The sequence below is a fragment of the Molothrus ater genome, chromosome 3 (genome assembly GCF_012460135.2).
Source record: "Molothrus ater isolate BHLD 08-10-18 breed brown headed cowbird chromosome 3, BPBGC_Mater_1.1, whole genome shotgun sequence".
Classification (NCBI taxonomy): Eukaryota; Metazoa; Chordata; class Aves; order Passeriformes; family Icteridae; genus Molothrus; species Molothrus ater.
In genome coordinates this window covers 37,845,892-37,859,368 of record NC_050480.2, presented here as the reverse complement: position 1 = coordinate 37,859,368, position 13,477 = coordinate 37,845,892, and the positions used below count along the sequence as shown (strand labels likewise).

Sequence of the window (13,477 nt, the reverse complement as noted above, 5' to 3'; positions counted from 1 at the left end):
TTTAGGTTTATGCAACACACACAAGAAAATTATTTTGAACTGATTCTAAACTGAAATCAATGAAGCCACTTATTAGCACAACTTTTTAATGAACACCAGGAACCTTCAGAGTCTCCCCTGCAATCTCCAATACTACAGGAAAATAAACACTTTGCTCATTCTTCTGTCTCCAAGAACCACCTCTAAAACTACAGACAGCTACAAAAGAAAGAGCATTCCAGTAATGACCTCTCACATATTGACTATTAAGCAAACATTTACCTCTCAGAGTATTTAAAAAAACAGTAGGGTGCTCTCACCACATTTTACAGATGAAAAAGTTAAAGTTTATTTAAAGTACCCTTGCTATCATAGGAGAAAACAAGTGTTTCTATGACCTGATGTATTTTAAAAGCCTGATTTTTTTATTTTTATCTTTCTTGAATCTGACTGACCTTTGGATCATTAAAAGTAAGAGATTTCCCTAAAGCTGTCCTCGCTGCTGAGTAATAAAGTATCTCTTTGAAGAGTTCTCCACTATCCACTAGGAGAGAAGTTGAAATATCAAGTATGACACTAAGGGAGCCCTCATCCACAGCCCAACCACCTTCTTTGGAAATTAACCAGTAATTTCAGAAACGACTACTGAAACTATAAGCTTTGCTCTTGCAGGCACTGAGAAAAAAACCCAGTGTCCTTCTCAACACTGTATCATAGTCTATCTGTTCCAAATGCCAGGATACCATTAACTGACAAATCAGATTAGCACAGTATCACCATATATACTACAGTGGGTTTAAACCAGGAGAAATCCAGACACACCTCTTAGCTCCCATGGTCTTTCAGAACTTATCTTCCAAAGTAAAACAAGTGATTCTACTCCTGCAAACAACTTTTCTGCACAATATATGACGATTTTATTATTCAAAACATCTGATGTCTGTTGTCAGTAATGATTTCGACTGTTAATTCTAACAAACTAAATAAGCAAGCCTTATTTTAAAACTTTCCTTTAAAACCCTAGAAGCTACAGATGTTCTTATTAAAAACTGAAACCTCAGCATAGCAGACAAAAACATACGGCCACCTCCTACCTAACATAGCCAAAAGGCTGAACGAGGAACTGGAACTGCCCACTTCCATCACCACAGCACTCAAGTACCCATGTGAATATTTGACAAATCCCCACTCCACCTTCTAGTTCCATTTCACCTGATGTGTCATTTGCTTGCTTTACTACAACTGTATCAGTATAGTTACTATAGCTGCCAAGAAAGTCAGGGTAGTCTAAGTTAAAATTCCATTTTCAAACTAGGACACAAGCCAGAGAATGAAGGAATCATAAAGATTCTAAGATGAGGGCACAACAATGCATGCAATTACATGACTGACAATTACTCTTCATGAAAACTGCTTCAAATGATCATAAGACAGCCAGCTCCAAATAGTGGTTTTGGGGCTTTGATTTTTTCAGTCTCATGAAAAAGGATTTGTAATGTAATGTACCATTTTGGAGGCTGTAGCAAAGTACCTATCAAAGGCTAGAATTATTTATTATAAATAAAGCAGCTGAAATTCTTGGTACCTACAGCTGTGTTTGGTCAAATAGAAAACCTCACATCTTCCAATCCATTTATACAAAGCTGCAATATCAAAGGACTGGATATAGTACTAGAGACCTCTGACTTCGTTAGATTTGCTGGTGTTGAAATTTCCCTCTATCCAGTACTTCCAAATGACTTGGAATATAAAACACATTTCACTTTACAAGAGAAGTTCAAACTGATGAACATCATTTACTACATAAACAGATGTTGTGAAAACATTAAAAATTAGCTAATAATAGTAATGCTGAAAATATAGAAGGCAGTGCTGTTTTCATTAAGCTATCCCTATTAAAAAGTAAATTTGAAAAAAAGGTAGGGCTTTTAAAATACTTATTTAAATACAGAAGATATAAGATGAAAAAATTATAAACCCCATACCATTTCCAACAACACACAAGAAATATAATATACCACTTGATGGAATCTTAACTGCTTTTCCTTATTAACTATTTTCCAAGCAATGCAACTTTCCAGTAAGATCTCATCTAATCACTTTCCAGGATGGTTTACCCCTCTCCAATTTAATATAAAGTGTGTTACAAATGGCCAAAATCATATAAGCTATTTAACATAATCACCTCCAATCTCTTATATCATGCCCACCTGTGTTTATCCTGCTAACAGTATCTATAACATCCCTGTATTAGAGCCTTAGCCTATAAACAATTTATGAAAGAAAAAAGAAACCATATTACTCCTCCCACTGAAAGCTCAGGTATTTCTGTACTGTTTAAAAATAGAAACACTTAAGTTTTCTTTGAATAGTAGGCGAAAAACTCTTGGCACTCTTCCACAGGTTAGAATTTTCTGTCTGATGTCAAAATAGAACAACGTAGAGCAACTATATGACTGCAAATCAGCAGACAGCATTAAACCACGGATGTCTATATGACAAACTTAACTTTTGCATAATTAGAAATCTAGATTTCAGAACTAACACTAGCAACAAAGAAAGCTTTAAATGGTTGGAAAAGGGAAATGTTTACTGGTTACTTTACTATTGTTTCGCGCACAGAAATCTTTGCAATCGCTAAGATTGTTCCAGAAACCACTCCAAGGTGACTCATACATGAAGTGATCTGATCTCCTTAATATGGTCTGGTTAGTGATAAGCATTGAAATGTCTTAAAAGTGTGGGGTAACAAATTCCTACTCTTTATACTACATCTCCCCAGGAATCACAATTCTACAATTACCATTTCTTTCACTTAGGTATAAAGTTGAGACTTCAAAAAAGAAAATCCATCAACCAAAACATATCTGTAACTAGAAATGAAGGATTTGTCATCATTTTCATTAACATGGCCAGACAAGGAGAATTGGAGCTTGATCATCTGCTTTTTGGAGAAATGCTTTAACAAGATTTTATATAAAGATCCCAACTTACATGCTCTGTTCCAGGACCATCCACAGAAAAAGGACAAAAATATGGAAGAAGAAATAAAAAGAAGAAAAAACGACTAGAGGAAGCACTGGGAAAATAGCCAAGACTAAAGAAGCAAATTATAAAAATGGGATGAAAAATTTACAAAGTTATAGGTACCACAAAAATTACCAGAATAGGTCAATACCATTTATTCTTCTACAACTACGTCTACCAAAAAAACCTAATAGATTAGGCACATTTCTGAAAGACAGACAAAACCCATGCCGAACCCAATCAGAGCTCCTAATCAATCCATGCATAATCCCACTTTGGAAGAGAATGTCCCTACTAAGTTTCAGGCAACAGAGTGTCTTTGTTACTATTTGAGAAGAGACTACTTTCTAAATTTCCCAAGGTCTTTTCCAAAAACTTAATCTACCATTTCTCAAGTTAGACATTTGTAACACCTTAAATAAGCAAAGGCAAACTGGTGGAGAAGAAGAAAAAGGGAAAAGAGATGGTATTCAACAGTAACTGTATGTAGGCACAGCTAACTAATTTCCTTGGGTTCTAGAAGCCATCAAAGATGTCCAGAAGAAGATTCAGAGTAAACACCTGGATTAAGGTGTTTAGAAGTAACTGCTGGAGAAGCTTCTTTCTGCCATTAGTATAAGAAAAGCTAGATGGAGAAGAATCCCTATGAACTGTGACCTAAGTTATAAGCTATAAAACTAGACATATTTACATAGTTATATTTGATCATGACTTTGTGTCCAAATTTGTAAAACAATCAACTGAAACATGTAAGGGCATAGATCATCATAACTTTGTAGTTACCATTTAATTATTTGTCAACTTTCTGAAAATGGAAAGCTGAAAACAAATTTATAATCATTATATAAACAGCACATTTTATATGCCTTTTCAAAATTATTCTCATCATGGAATAACAGAATGATTGACCTTGGAAGGGACCTCATGGGACAATCTAATCCTCATCCCAGAGCAGGCTCCTCCAGAGAAGGAGACTACACAACCTCTCTGGGCAGCCTGTTGCAGTGCTCTGTCACCCTGAGCAATATTCTGAGGAACAATTCTAATTTTCTCCTTTGTACTAAGATAATAATTTCAGAAGAGAGGACAAATGCAGCTAAATTTAAACTAGATTTACCTCAATTCAGTTGAAAATCATCAAGACATGTTGTAGTAAATATGGTCTTAAAAAAACATTTCTATTCAACAGATATTATTTTGGTGGTAATGAACCACTGGTCTACAGAGTTTCCACCACAGTAGACAATGATGGACAGAGCTACTTTTCACTTGCAGCTGGCCCAAAATAATTTAGTTAATATCAATGCAAACACAAAAGTTGAACGCTGCAGTGACATATCAAGTACAATATGTAAACATTTCCTATGTGAATTGGTGTAAGAAGTTCTTGTTCTCATTTTTAAAACTCAGACTTGCATGACATACTGGACATACTGGACAGTGGAAGACACAAAAAGGAACATTAACAGTCCTCTATTGTTTTTCACTGCCATAATCAGAAATACACTGTAGTAAGATATTTTACACTCACACTATTTGCTGGTGAACATAGTCACTTGCAGTTCTACAGAAATTTATTTAAGGGTGATCTGCTGCACTACCATTTGTCCCTATCTGCCTGTTCTCATGCCATCAATTCTGTCAGTGCTAAACCAGGCCTGACTCTATAGCAAGTCCTTCAGGGAGGTTCAGCTCTCCACCAAATGGACTCCCCACACCATCAGAGGAAGGCGAGGGCTTTCTGATGCAAAACAGGAAGCAGGAACAGCAAATCATGAAGGAATGGCAGGACTGCAGCAGCCCTCAGTTCATAGAGCCATGGAAACATTAAGCCTGCTTCATGCTACTAAAAATAAGGCACTGTCACCTCTCCCCCACATCAAAAAGTTTACCATGTTATCCAGTAATCACTGCCAAGACATTTGGCTGCTGCGCTGCTCTTCGTGCAGAGCTTCCTGTCTGATCATTCACCCTGAGAGACTTGTATGGGAAGTGACAAAACAGGCATCACACAGGAATTTCCTAAAATGCTCCTAAGGACAGCAGCATCCTTTTTCTGCAACTGTATCACTTATTAATTTCGTTACTTGAACTGAATAAGCAGCAAACAATGGATTGCACAGCATGACCAACGTTTCAACAGGGAAACTATGCAAGGCAGCACGACATTCTCATTTGTAATAGCAAAAATGTAAAACCAACACACCATGCAGGAATGAATTAGAAAGAGCTATTCAAGACAGTCAAACTTGCATGCAGAATTTATTGTGGTTTATTAGATGGCTAATAAAAAAAATGAAATCTTCTCCTAATATCTTTCCAATCTCAAGCTTTTGCTAGTCTTAATTACAGAGCAACAAATTATGTACAGCATTACATTATTATTAACTATGTTCTTTTTTTAACTAAGTCTAAAGCATGGTTAAACATTCTTAAATTATTTTTTTCTCTGTATTTCACAATGGAATTCACAGCACACAAAGTTCCCAGGGTAAAACTTAAGACATCCTTCAGTTTACCCTAAGTAGCTGAAAATAAACCACAAGGAAAATTTACAACCACACCTATAAGGCAAACACTAGAAATTCACTTACTTAATAAACAAGCTCCTCATAATAAACCTCATCACACTTGCTGAAAGCAGTCTTTTAGAAGGAAATGCTTTTAGCTTATATAACTGAAAAACAAACCACTCTACCAATACTACTGCCCCTTCACAATATTCTCTCCTGTTATATAAAGAAAATGTGTTGTATATAGGTGTGACTAAAACCAGAAATACTATCAAGATACATCTCTGGTAACAGGGACTAAACACGAGGACAGTTCGTGAATGAGTACATATCAAGCACCACTAGAAAAAATGTTCCAATTTGTAAAAATCATGTCATATACAGCACATTTACTTTCCCATACAACTAAATTTAAAGATATTCAAGACTGAAAAGTCTAAAATCACTATTACAGGCAAGATCCAAATGTAGGAGCAAAATGAAACAAGCTTCTACTGAAACATTATCTCCTACCCATCACAACTGTAAAATTCTATGTCGTAGTGACAAATGATATACAGAATTTGACAGGGAGCATCACTGAATAATTCTGTGTTGTAGTTGTCTTCCAAGAAGATGGAGGCAGCAACCAAGTAAAACTACAGCTGCCCCAGCTTAAGAAAAGCAATAGAAAAATCTGAACAACACAGATTCCAGACCAACTTAGAATAGCTAAGTGGAAACCAGAAATACAATCTTTTCCTCAGAAAGGAAACATGTGGAATCAAAAGAAAATGGAGCAAAAAGTATCTGTCTGTAATTTGAATTCTCATATGTGCCTCATCCCTTACAAAAGCAGCTAGTATAAAGGTGATTTAGCAATTAAGCTAGACCTGTCATCTGTAAAATGCAAGGAATATCTAGATAAACTCATTCAGCTAGAAACATTTATTCATCACTTCTTACAAAATGCAGAAGGCTTAACATTTCTGGCAGAGGAGTTCGGCCCTACAGCCCAGGACCTCCAAGAACAACTTCAAACCCTTAATGATGCTCTGGTTTGGTATATTATACTTCTTTATTATGTATGCCCCCTATCCAGGTTTTGAGTTTTTTCTTCTGTTCTGCAGTGAGCAATCAATCCAGAGCATCTTTTGCCTTTCCTTTGCAAGAGAACCACCCATCCGCCTTTAACTCATGCAAGTAACAAACAACTCTCAAAGCTCCCACAATAAAGAGAGATCAATGATCTGGAGGATTCACTTCAGAAGGAGGCATAAGGACAGTACAACTTGATGTGATCCCAAAAATCTGCAGACTGCTTTATTAATTCTGCCTTTTTTGAAGAAAAACATTAAAGAAGTAATACTGTATGATCTTGCAGGTGTAGATAAAGACCAGTATCTCACTGAGCTATGGGAAGAGGAAGAGAATTAATCCTAGGGAACTTGAAGTACAGCCAAAAATTTTTTAAAAATTGCTTCATACTAAAGAAATGTAAATTAAATACAAATGAGTAATAATGAAAAAAAAAAGTTGGCCTTTCTCCTCAAGGAGGAAAAAAAATGGCTTGCTCAGCCAATCTTCCTCAAGTTGTGCTTTTCATTTCTAAAGATAAACTACTTGACTGTATCACTAGCTTGGTAAAATATAGGAGAAAGTGAAAAGGGAAAATATTAATTCACATCCAGAAGGAAAAAAAATCACTAATGATCCAGATTCATAAATGTAAGAAATACACTTTAGTACTGAAATAGTATCTGTTCACCCAAGTACATTCAAATAGAAATCCACTTTAAGAAATGTGCCTATTTCTGCACTGTTTTAGAAAATGTAATTAGGCTTTTTAACATCTTGAGTACAAAAAATAAATGATCATTCAAAAAAAATAGCAACGAATTTCCATCTCTGAACACTAGAACACGAGCATGTTTCTGAAATTTATCTCAAACCCAATGCATTGTCACATTGTATGGCAAGATGAAAATGAGTCTTCTCTCCTACATAGTCCCAAATTTTAATCAAGCTGGAGAGAAGAGAAATACATAGCTTTTTTTATTTTCCAATTTAATCCTTTATCTGAAAAACACTAACAGTTGCAGGTATTCTACCACATGAAAGGGAATTTTACTTTTTCCATTCTTACATTTTAGAGTATCTTTGGAATCTTCCAATATCCAGTTTTCCCTTCTATTGTTGTAATTCACTAGGATTTCCCTTTTTTCCTTATGCTTACCCTGATTATTTGAAGGTTTATGACTACCCTCACAGAAGTTTTCAATTCCTATCTTTTAACACTAAACTGAATTTTTCAGCTCTCAAACTGCCTGAAGCCACCATTCCATTTTTCATACTAATTGAACAGATGCAATAGGTAGTACAAACCCAAGTTCACCTATACACTAATTTATTAGTATGTACTACACATACCCGTTCCAGCAAGGCATACTTTTTAGAAATTAGAGCCAACAGACCTTTAACTCTTGTGCAAGTAATATGTACCACCCAAACCTCTATGCATATGCATAATATGTAAAGATGGTAATGAAGCGAACTGACAAAGGGCATTTCAAGTGATGTTCTATTCGGACAGTAGTTAGCCCTGTGTTGTTATTTTTCATTAAAGGGGAAAAACAATTATTTCTGTAATCAGGATTACAGTGCTTCCCCAATTAGGCTACTGCATGAGGCAGAGTGCTTTCATGACAAAGAGCTGGCTGTCACTTTCACAATGAAAGAACTACTAATGCATTACATTTTTTTGAGGCTCAGAATGCACCCATCCCACAGTTCCACAAAACAAGTGTAACACAAACATACACAGAGTATACACACCAGTACTTCAGGCATACTGGGGGTTTGTAACCTATCATCCTGAAGTCGACCCTCCAGTCATATTAGTCAACAGTAAGGGGGAGGTAGAAGAATGAACCTGACAAAATTAATTTACACAGAAGTTTGGTTTCTAAACTATTTGCTCTGTAGTAGCTAAAGAATGAACATAAGGGTTTCAAAGTTTTGCCCACATAAAAATCCTGGCTATAAACTCAATCTTAAACTCAAGGTCTCTTTAGTATGTGAGTAAATTCTAAGGTCTACTTTCTCTAGTTGTCTGCTGCTTTCAGAAATTGAAAATTGCAATGTCAAGAGATTTAAATCCCTATTTTTGTACCTCCTGCTTAATATTCTACCATTTTTTGGTAATTCAGAAATTAAGTCTCTCTCCCTATCTTTAGTAATTTCTAAAAATGTCTTCTGAATAAATCTGCTTATAGAGACAGCATGTGTTACCACAAGTTTCCTCACAGCCAGCATCTATTAGCATTCACTAAGTACCCAAAATCAGTAGGCCATTTTAATACCACATACCACTTTCTTTTGCAAGATAGTCTCAATTTTCCTTGAAATATGGAAAATTTTTCCACCACAGAAAAAGATCTAATTTATTCTTATCATTTTACATTTTTAAAAAAACATGCCTTTGTTTCTTAAAGTATCAGAATCCTCTAGAAGTGAAACATAAAAGCATGTCATACTTCCCCAGCCTTAAAGTGAAGAATACTAATGCTGAAGGAAAGAGAAATGTGGTGTTTGTAACAGTTCAGCATTGCGCCTTTTAAAGGTGATAACTATTTCCTGCATCTGTATCTCAGACAAAAAAAAAAAAGTCTCTTTAAAAAAATCTCTCTCTATTCTCTTCTAAGGAATAATTCAATCTGGGATGAGGCAGTTTAAAGATCACTAGAGTATTACAAAATCATATCTCAATTTCCTTTTAGGATGCTACTCTGCAAGCTTACTCTTACTCCTGTAGCAAATTAGTTGTATTTCAAAAGTACCTTCTGAAAATGGAAATCAAAGGCTTGCATACAAATACTTACTGCAGGTATCAGTAACTTTTTTACTTCTTCAACAGCCCTCTTCAGCTTTATTTCTGCTCTGTTTTGCGCATCCTCCACAGTGATAAGTACATGTAAATCTTCATTCAGGTGTTCCCAGTTGGGCTTGCCTCGATTCTGTTCTTCCTAAAAAAATTAAAACATGGAAGCTATGAAGCACTTACATTCTGTATAAAACAACCACAAAGAGTAGACAAATTCAAATTTATAAATTCTGTAAATAGTATGAACTTTATTCTCAGCAGTGTTTCATCATACTTTGAAGACTTTCATATCATATGAACTTTGCCTTCAAAATATCATTTTTGGGGTTTTGTGTTTTGGAACCTCCTAATCTATATTATACTTTTTAAAGACTGCAACACATATGCTATTTCTTAAGAGTACCTCCTCCAGCTGAATAAAGGAACAAGAATAGGAATACAAACACAGTATTACTTTCAATATTATTTAGAGCCTTTCAAGAGTTAAACAGGTAAGACATACTAGTGGCTAAGCAACCTATCTTTTGAAGAAAAGTGAAACAGACACCAGACATAGAAACTCCATCTGAATCACTACAAAGAACAGGAGAGCAATTCTACAGCATTAAGAATCACTTTCAAATACTCATGAAGACAAGATTCAAAGAATCAAACACTCCAAAAGGAACAGAAGTTACCATTTTCAAAGGAGAGCTCCATGTACTGGATGAAGGAAAGAGAGGAGGAGATGACAAGGCTTTAATACTAAAGTTATGTAAGGCCAAGTGACAAGATGGTCACCATTACACAGGTACTCATCACATCCATGGCATTAGTAATCCCAAAGATAAATATTAGAAATGTTTTTAGAAAGATATAGCATGCTAAAAGAAGCATTTCAATTTTAAACAACAGAAACCAATAAATTTAAGTAACACATTCAAGTATCCAGTCTTCCAAAAAATAAGATAATGAAACACAACACAGAAGAAATTTCCCAACTCTTTTTTAAAAAGTTAAAAGCTAGCTAAATTTTCATGAAACTTCATTGAATTTTGACAATATTTAAAATATAATACAACAATTAAAAAAAATGGGGCCTCAAAAAAAGCTTATTACAACTTTGAATCTATAAAAAAGCCTACATAAACAAATGCTACTTATTTAAAATTTAAAAAGTTGAGTATAATAGAAGAGTCTCCTATTTGTAAGATAAACCCTTGTGGCTTAACCACAATTCACACTTTAACTTCATCCTTTTTTTTTTTTTAATTGCAAATATGTCTTTTTCCCCAAATTTCATGAAAAAGTCCTCCAGGAAATCAGATACATTGAGGAAATGTTCTAAGATTTAATACCAACAAATATTTGCAGTGCCTCGTATTCATATATACCTGAGGGAGCACTGCTCCTCAGAGTGTTTCATTTTTAATTCAGCTAAGTCTGAAATGTTTTGTGGAATACGCAAGGATAAAAATGGGGGGTGGGGGGGAACTGAACCATGAGAGATGTATGAAAAATGGATGTAAAGGAATCAGTACTTTGAAACTACTTTTCACTATGTATGTAACGTGCACATATCCATTACTCCACACTATCAGATACAGTGGTGTGTTCTGTTGTTTTTAATGTTATTTTTGCCAACTTTTTTAACAAAGGTGGCTGTGAAACTAGGTCTGCCCATTTCAGAAGCTGGAAACAAAGAGAAAAATAACTCTCACTTATGATATAATACAGAAAGTGATGCAAAGTGCAGCTGAGTTAAAACATCCTCTCTGTTGAAACACAATCTTTGAAAGAACTGTCTATGACAAAGTATTTGCAACTTCTTTATTCAATCGTAATCAAAACTCCACTGTTACTTAATAAACAATTCCATTTTTCTTAATCCAAAGCAGGAATGAGCTGTTTTCTTTTAAGATGGTGGCAAGCAACACCAATAGGAGGTAGTATATAAAATAATATGTAACAGGTATGAAGAATGAGAGAGGGTTCGTAAACCAGCAGAGGGCAGAGAAAGAAATGTGCAACTACCTATTCTTGCACTGACCCAGTGCTGGAATGGAAAAGGTCCTGGTTACTAACACCAGATGCAAGAAACCTGCACAACCCCAGTAACATGGGAAGCAAAACAAATAAAACAAATCTTAAAAGGCCAAGAGGAATAAATGTTAAGGGAAGGTGTCCCCAGGTAAAGCAGCAAATTGTGCTCCTGAAAGACAAGGAATGCCTCAATGCAGTTTTAGCTACCACGCCATTAAACACCATGCACCGTGTTTATAGATAGTGTTAGCAAACATAAAGGGGCTTTATGGTGGTCTATCCTTTTCTCTCATAATGAAAACAATATGCTGCAAAGTCTCCAAAACTTGTGTCAGATTAATGTTACATCAAGTATTGGCACTGTACTCCAAATTAGTCTATTGCAGCATGAGAATTTTTTCCTCAATTTAAAAAGAGAAAAAACTGCATATAGGACAAAGTAATAATACTGAAGATTTTTTTATCCCCCTAATTAACTTTTAGGTAGAACATGTTGTGTGTGAGGTTTATAATCACAGGTATTATTAGGGTGAGACCTCACAGCACAAGCAATCATACAAACTACTTATCAGTAAGATAACTGATTAGTGTATGACTATGATAAGCTCTTCTACAGCCATAAAGTACAGTAATAAAAGTCCTGTTGTTGAGGGTGGTATTTATTACACCACGTGGCAGGATTGAAAGAAATGCTAGGAAGAGTAAAATTTCGCACACTGCTTAAAAACGAAAAGAAAAACCAGAGTTTGGAACGTGCTTCCAATTTATGTTTATGAACCTCAATACACTGGGGTTACGATTTCACCCAGTGGTCCCATTCTGTCTCGTGAGATGGTTTTCTTAGTGGGTTAACAGTTTTCTAAGAAATGTCTTTTGTTTGACTGAAAATGCTAGTTGAATGTTATACCAGTGTGTATATTTGATTATTTACATGTTTGGTTTTATCCAAGTTGGAAATTCAGGTCTCTACCAGCTCATTCATTCCAACAGAAAGGCGCAAAACACAGAGATAGTAATGAGAGAGAGATAATCTCCAAACCTCTTGCACTTAAGAGCTGCCATTTTTTAAGCTACCTCATTCTCTTTTTAAATCCTAACAGGATGGTTTGGAAAAACATGTTTTCCCCCGAGCAAAATCTTTATTTATAGTCAACTAGTCCTCTGTGCAACAAGTCTTGAACACATCTTTTCTCAACCATGTTTTGTTGTAGTAAAGCCTGAACAGGAAAGTTGAATATATCTGGAACACAAGTAGGAAGGTATCTTTCTGAAGACTCACAAAACATGTTCCAAGATTTTACAGGCTGATTAGGGGTTTTTTTTTGAATTTTTGGGGGAGAAAATGGTGAAAAAACAGGGAGGAAATAATTACTAGAACTTGCCTCATTGCCTAACTTGGTACAAAGAAGCTACAAGATGTGGCGGTCTTGAAATGAAGTGCAGATAAGAGAAACCAGTTCACTTCAGAGATTCACAAAATGTGTGGGGTGGGAAGGAACCCTGAATATCATCCAATCCAAGCCCCCTGCTCAGCACAGGGTCAGCTCAAGCATGTTGCTATGGGTCAGGTTTTAAGTATCTCCAAGGACAGACACTCCATCCCCTCCCCTGGGAGACCTATTCAGTGTTCAACCAGTGCTCAGTCACAACAGCAAAAAAAAAAGCTTTTTCTTAGGTTTAAACATAATTTCTTTTCTTTCAGTGTGCACATTGCCCCTTGTCCTTCAGTAGCAACTGTTGATCCATTCAGCCTAGTTGCCAGGTCTACCTATTGAAAAAGCTCTCAGGAGTAATAGAAACTGCCATGAGAATTATTTTGGGAAAGAAACATTTGCTACCACAGCAGGAAGGGCACACACACTGAAGGAAGAAACAGCATCAGGGAAATCAGAAAACCTGACTAAGACCTGAGGAAAAAGGAATTCAACTGCATATATTTAAAAATTATAGTACATACACAAGAAGCAATCGGTAGCGTGAAGTCTTCCTGCATCCCAGGGACTGTCTATGGAAGAATTATATAGGAAAAATGGAGACTGAAGATGTACTACAGATGAGCTACAAAGTAAAGTGA

The 13,477-nt window shown here is 35.6% G+C and overlaps 1 protein-coding gene across 7 annotated transcripts in view; it reads right to left on the bottom strand.

Moving 5' to 3' along the window:
- Positions 1-13,477, bottom strand: part of QKI (QKI, KH domain containing RNA binding) — a 150,052-nt gene that overhangs the window by 38,959 nt on the left and 97,616 nt on the right. For all 7 annotated transcript variants that reach the window (XM_036379930.1, XM_036379931.1, XM_036379932.1 and 4 more), the window contains exon 4: positions 9,380-9,523. In XM_036379930.1, coding sequence (XP_036235823.1) covers positions 9,380-9,523 — 144 coding nt within the window. The remainder of the gene's footprint in view (positions 1-9,379; positions 9,524-13,477) is intronic.